This window comes from Acanthisitta chloris, unplaced genomic scaffold (assembly GCF_000695815.1).
Source record: "Acanthisitta chloris isolate BGI_N310 unplaced genomic scaffold, ASM69581v1 scaffold20756, whole genome shotgun sequence".
NCBI classification, from domain to species: Eukaryota; Metazoa; Chordata; class Aves; order Passeriformes; family Acanthisittidae; genus Acanthisitta; species Acanthisitta chloris.
The window spans coordinates 32,814-38,429 of record NW_008676775.1 but is presented as its reverse complement, the minus strand read 5'-3'; the positions used below and the strand labels follow the sequence as shown (position 1 = coordinate 38,429).

Below are 5,616 nucleotides of genomic sequence, written 5' to 3'. Positions count from 1 at the left end.
AGGTAATCCAAGCATTACTATTCTCTAGTAGAAAACACCAGGACTGTGTCACTCTTTGTAATGAAAGAAAGATCTCTAAAACTACATAAAAATTCATATAAAGCACAAAAAGGGAGAGTCTTTAATCCTAGGGAACGTTATGTAATGTGCTAATGTAAAAAACATTAAATGTCAACAAATTCTGCCTGTCTGTGTCCAGAGAGTTTGCAGTAATTCTCACTGTTAAAGCATGACACTAGAAGGGGATTTTCACAAATTGATCACTTTAAATATTTTACATCCATTTTTTTTGTTTTGTTTTGGTTCTTAATATATCAGCATTTCTAAGTCACAAGCTATTGAGATCATAAACAAAAGAGAAAATGAATTACTCACTTATAATTATAATGAGAATGACTGCGCATACTACACCAAGGATGATCATCATCTATAAAAAGAAAGTTACAAGAAAGAAAAAGATAAAGTCAGGTTTTCACATGAGACATTAACCTCACAATTTTTTGCTTCTGCTTAGTGACTCATTCCTCATACTTTTAATTCTTGCAAAGACTCACTGCAACAGACTCATTAAGGCCCCAAATTTAGGGTCAATTTTAAGAACAGCTGACCACCAAGCGATGGACAGAGCCTCTTGTCAAAGCTAGCCTGTTCTTGCCCATCACCTAAAGATGCAGTGACCATCCATTTCTAGCAGTAAAGGAAAAGTAAATTTCCAATGTAAAACAACTCCAGAGGTAATTTAAGTGGCTGCATTCACACGTGTACCATTTTATACCAGAGTACCTTTTCACAAGGTTCCCAAAGTCAGTGAAGAGACAGCAGGACACATCTAACACCCAGCAGCTCTTTGTGCTGCTTTGTGTACTTGTGCTGTTGAGAGAGGAAGGCCATGCTAGCCAGCATGGTTTGCAGCGTGTTTTCCTGGAAACAGCTCATCGCAAAGCAGAAGTCTGCTCCCACAGGAACAGGTACAGCAGAGGCAGCTGTGCATAGACCACACCTGCACTGAGTTGTGTGGGGTAGAGGCTCCCACATGAGACTCGCTGCATGCTAACAGGGCCCTCAGGGATGCTGCAGCCCAGGTGCCATTATTACCCCTGTGAGAATGGAAAGACTGAAAAACAAACATGGGTATGTTGTATCAAGGCCTTCATTCCTCCTAACAGATGTCTGAGGACAGAGCCAGCCATTGGCTTGCAGGAAATTTCCACCCCCTGCTCCTCCTTCCAGAGTTTGAGAGCCAGAGGAAGGACAAGGGAGATTCTGTTTGTCAGATTAAAGCAGAAAGGGACAATGAGGAAAGGAGAACGAAGGTAGGTTTGACGGTCTAGTGTACTGGAGGTCGTTGTGGTGACTGCAGTCACATGGGTGAGCCTAACTCAAAACCTGTGCCTGTAGCTCCCAAAAGTCCTGCTTCTGGCACTTTTAGGCACATCAACTGGGCAACAGCTAGAAGAGGCCCAGAGTAACTGCTCAGTTGAATTTCTGGTCTAGATCCACTTATTTCTGGGGTGTTTGTGCATGTAGTTTACCCAAAATATTTTGCCTTGATTTACATTTCATAGCACCGGGGATTGAAGAGACAAAGCAGGAAAGATTTGTGGGATTCTCCTTTGGGAACAGGTGGTTTTACTTGGGTGAATGTTAGTAGTCAGCAGCAAAGGTGCTATTGAAGAGAAACAGAAATGAAGCTGAACTTTTGACATAGTGAGTAGAAAGAAGCAAGGATTTAAGGTCTTAGATGAACAAGAGGAGCTGAAGTTTCTGGCTCCAGAGAACACAAATACTGGAGGAGGTCTGAGAATGCAAAGGAGAGTGAGATACCCTCTGCTCTCAGGAAAAGAGCAGACTTTGAAGACACCAGAGAAGACAGCTGATTAATGAAAGTCCAGCTCTATCCTAATCAGCCCCTTTACAAGAGACTGTAATTTCTTCACTTCTCATAGCAGGTTGTGGAACCAAGTAATTTTATTTTTTTTAATAGTTTACCATCTTAAAGAAAAAACAAGAGGCTGATGATCTCCCACAAGGAGAAAGTTTCTTTTCTCCCACCACTAGAATTCACTACACCTCCTCAGGTTTTGTGGTTCACAAAATTCATGTCAGGGAACTGGCCTGAATTAACACAGAATGCTTTCCCATCCCTATCTGCAGGCACAGACTGAAGCATCAAAATTTGTATCTACATTTTATATACTGCAGAAATTATCCAAAAAATAAGTTCTGCTAAAGATCAAAGTTGCTTGACTTACGGGCAAGGCATCTCTTTCTCCCCTTGACAAAGAGAGATGTCTGCAAGCAAATCCCCATGAAATGCAAGTGAAAGTAATTCCTGCCATGAAGTGACTCTCAACAAGAATTTATATTCCTTACCTTGCAATTTTTCCACCAGTATTTTCTCTTCAGTTTGGCTGCACTGGTTTCAAACTGTGAGGCACCTGCTTGCAATGCATCTGCCCGGTTGTCAAGCTCTGATAGCTTCTGGTCTCTTTCTAGCACCTTGTCCACATTCATTCTCATGATGTCAACCACCTGCAAAGGCACAGCCTCACATGAGATTCCACACACAGTAGAGCTGAAGGTCACCCACCAGTTCACACCTTGAAATGTCACATATCATACTAAAACCAGCCATTTGCCATCATGAGATGTGATGGCAGTTACCTGGACAGTGCCTCAAAAACCAACCCATGCCTACAGAAACAGACACGGTGGGAACAAGATGAGCATAGCTATACTGTGCTCAGATGCCTTTAAAGGTAAAATATAGACATCATGAAATACCCTAGTTAGTTTCATTGAAGTTTTTTATTCCTTTTAGCCAACAGCTGTAGACATAAAAACCTGATGGAGACAAGCACCTCTGTACTACAACTTGGTTAACATCAGTCAATCCAAATTTTCTTAGTTGATCTTCCAAACATTTAACTCAATATCAGATTTTTTTAAAAATGTATCAATTTCTCAGTATTTAGACTGAGAAATGAATTTTATCTTGGAACAATGTATTGTAGTGAATATATTACACTATTTGAAAATGCTGAAACTAAATACTATAATACTTCCTACCCATTCTCTCTTTTTTTTCCCCCAGAAGTATTTATTGAATTTAACCTGACTGCAGTGGACACTTGTCCAGTTGACACTGTATTCTTGTCAAATAAATAAATATTTGTCCTCACTAAAACCACAGAAAATACGCACTAAGATGTCTAGAGAAATCAAAGGGGGAAACCCAACATATGTAGAGCTGAAATGCTATATCAGCATGGATATAGCATTAAAAATGTGGATTTTACTAAGACCAATCACTCAGCACAACGCTGGGGCAGAGCAGCCCGAGGAGTGCAGCACTGTGCTGTGGTGTCTGGTGCCACCTACGGACGACTTTCCCGCAAGACAGGAAAAAAACCCCAGGAAAGATCCAGTAGGAAGGTCAAAGCAATGCTTACAGATCGGATCCTTAGGTATTATAGGCCAGTTTCACCCTAGTGACTTCACAGCTCTGAAAGTTTGTGTCCCTTGGCTATTCTTGCACGGTGATTTCCCTGTAAAACAAGTCTGCTGACCATGTGCTATCAACTCAAACCCCATTCCAACTGCAGCCTCCATCTAAAATGGGAGGCAAATAAGCCATGGATCCTGGTTGTCACCCACATAATCCTCAAAACCAAGAGATACTCATTCTCCCCTCATAGTGGGTAAAGTTACTGCCATCATGCTTCACTAGAAGACAAGCATTCATGACTCTGATTGAAAAGTCTCAGAATACAGAGTATCTTGTACACAAAGCAGGGGTTCACTAGCCTCACTGGAGCCATCTCCATTGATCTGCGTGAAGAGCCCTATGTTTCTGACAGGCATCACTCATTTTTTGATAATAAATAGCAATTATTTTGCATCTTTTAGGGAAAGTTACTTTTGCTGTCACTCACATAAAAATTACAGCACAGCACCACCATGATGTAATATGTACAGGGCAAGAAGTTTATCTCATGATCCTGACCCAAGACATAGGATGAAATGCAATATTTCTTTTCCCACTGGAAGAGACACTCCAGTAATGTCAATGAAGTCATTGTGATGTGAAAATCGGTGATAATGTGAGAAGCTGGTCTAGACATTTTTGCAGACATTTCTACATCCAGAGGATATTCTTGTGAACAGCTCTGAGCATCAGCAATGCAAAGGCTAGAAAGCCCCAGTTTCAGACCTTCAGCAAAGAAAAGTTCTCAGCAAGGCGAAGCCCATTTTGACAGGTGTATTTAATTCCTCCAAAGAAATGCATTTGAGTTGGATATCATGAGGTCTTCTCTACTATCTTTAAAGCATACCTGAAGCTTTTGAAAATGGAGGCCTTTATGCATGCAAATACATATTTTCTAATGTGTGTTCTATTAAATTGGCATTAAAGCATCACACAAGCCCCGGTCATTTCCCCATGGACAGTAAGCAATTAGTTACTTAAGTCTTTGAAGGGGCTTAACAGAATTCTTTACTTAATACCCAGCACACAAATCTGCACAGCAGGTGTGCAAGGACATTATTGTACTGCTGCTGTAGTGCTGGTACGCTCAGGGACTGCAGCCGTGAGCAGTGGTGTATTCACTGACTCCCAGGACCACAGCAGTGAGGTGGACACTGGCATTACAGCCAAGGTGTGGCAAGAATTTAAGGACCCAAGCTGGCACAGACACATGGTCCTCCAAAACCAACAAAAGGAGTGTTGGTTTGTTAAAGGTGTTGTTATGACATCATGTGTGGATGCCTTTCTTCAGGGATAAATTGTGATGATTTATCAATAGAGCTCCAGATAATGAATACAGCCCTCAGCTGCACAATTCTTATGGCTTTAATCTGTCTGTGAGAAGTCAATGGTCTGTCTCTGTGAAATAGTGAATGAGACTAGTGTCTCACCTTTAGGAATGCAGGAACATACTGAAAGAGCTGCTTCCACTCTGTTATTTCCTCCTAACCTGACAGACTGGGAGGAATTCCCAAATTGGCACCAATGCCCACATTTATCCTGCAGAGGTGGTGCTTATGCTCAGAATCTCACTTGTACTGTCTGCCTCCTCATGAACACCATTTTTGGTGGACCTCATTTCCCAGACCCACTGCCTTCAGACTAAGAGGTGTTGCTGGATCACTAGGGAGGAAGGCATCTTAAAGAAAAAACAACAACCACATCAACACCCTTGTGGTGAGCAACAAATCCCTCAGAGTCACCTACCTCATCCACCTGGGCTTGTGTCTGCTGCAGCCGTTTGTTGCTTGCCACGCTGGTAGCAGGAGGAGGCCCTGCAGCCCCAGCATGGGTGGGACCTTGGGTAGGAGCTGGAGCAGACCTAGAGCGAAAGCAGAGAACATAGGTGACTGAAACCATTTTTACTTGTTCACTACTCCTCTTCTGGAACAAGTCAAAAGTATCTGCCTCTTAAAAGAACTTTTCTATTGTTCAACCCATGTTTTCCATTCCTGGATCACAACCCTAGTGCTCCATTGTTTCTCATACCACATTTAGTTTTCACACTATTTCTCAATAGGACTATAAAAACCTCTTCCCCTCCCTTGCTACCTTTTTAAACAGCAAACAATTCAGAATATCTATCCTTA

General features: G+C 41.8%; 1 protein-coding gene across 1 annotated transcript; it reads right to left on the bottom strand.

The window, feature by feature from the left end:
* Positions 1-367: 367 nt before the first annotated feature.
* Positions 368-5,348, bottom strand: VAMP2 (vesicle-associated membrane protein 2 (synaptobrevin 2); the record flags this gene model as incomplete). Its single annotated transcript, XM_009076266.1, has 3 exons — positions 368-427; positions 2,374-2,532; positions 5,234-5,348. Coding segments are annotated over 3 exons (334 nt in total), but the record flags the coding sequence as incomplete, so codon positions are not given.
* Between the last annotated feature and the right edge of the window lie 268 nt (positions 5,349-5,616).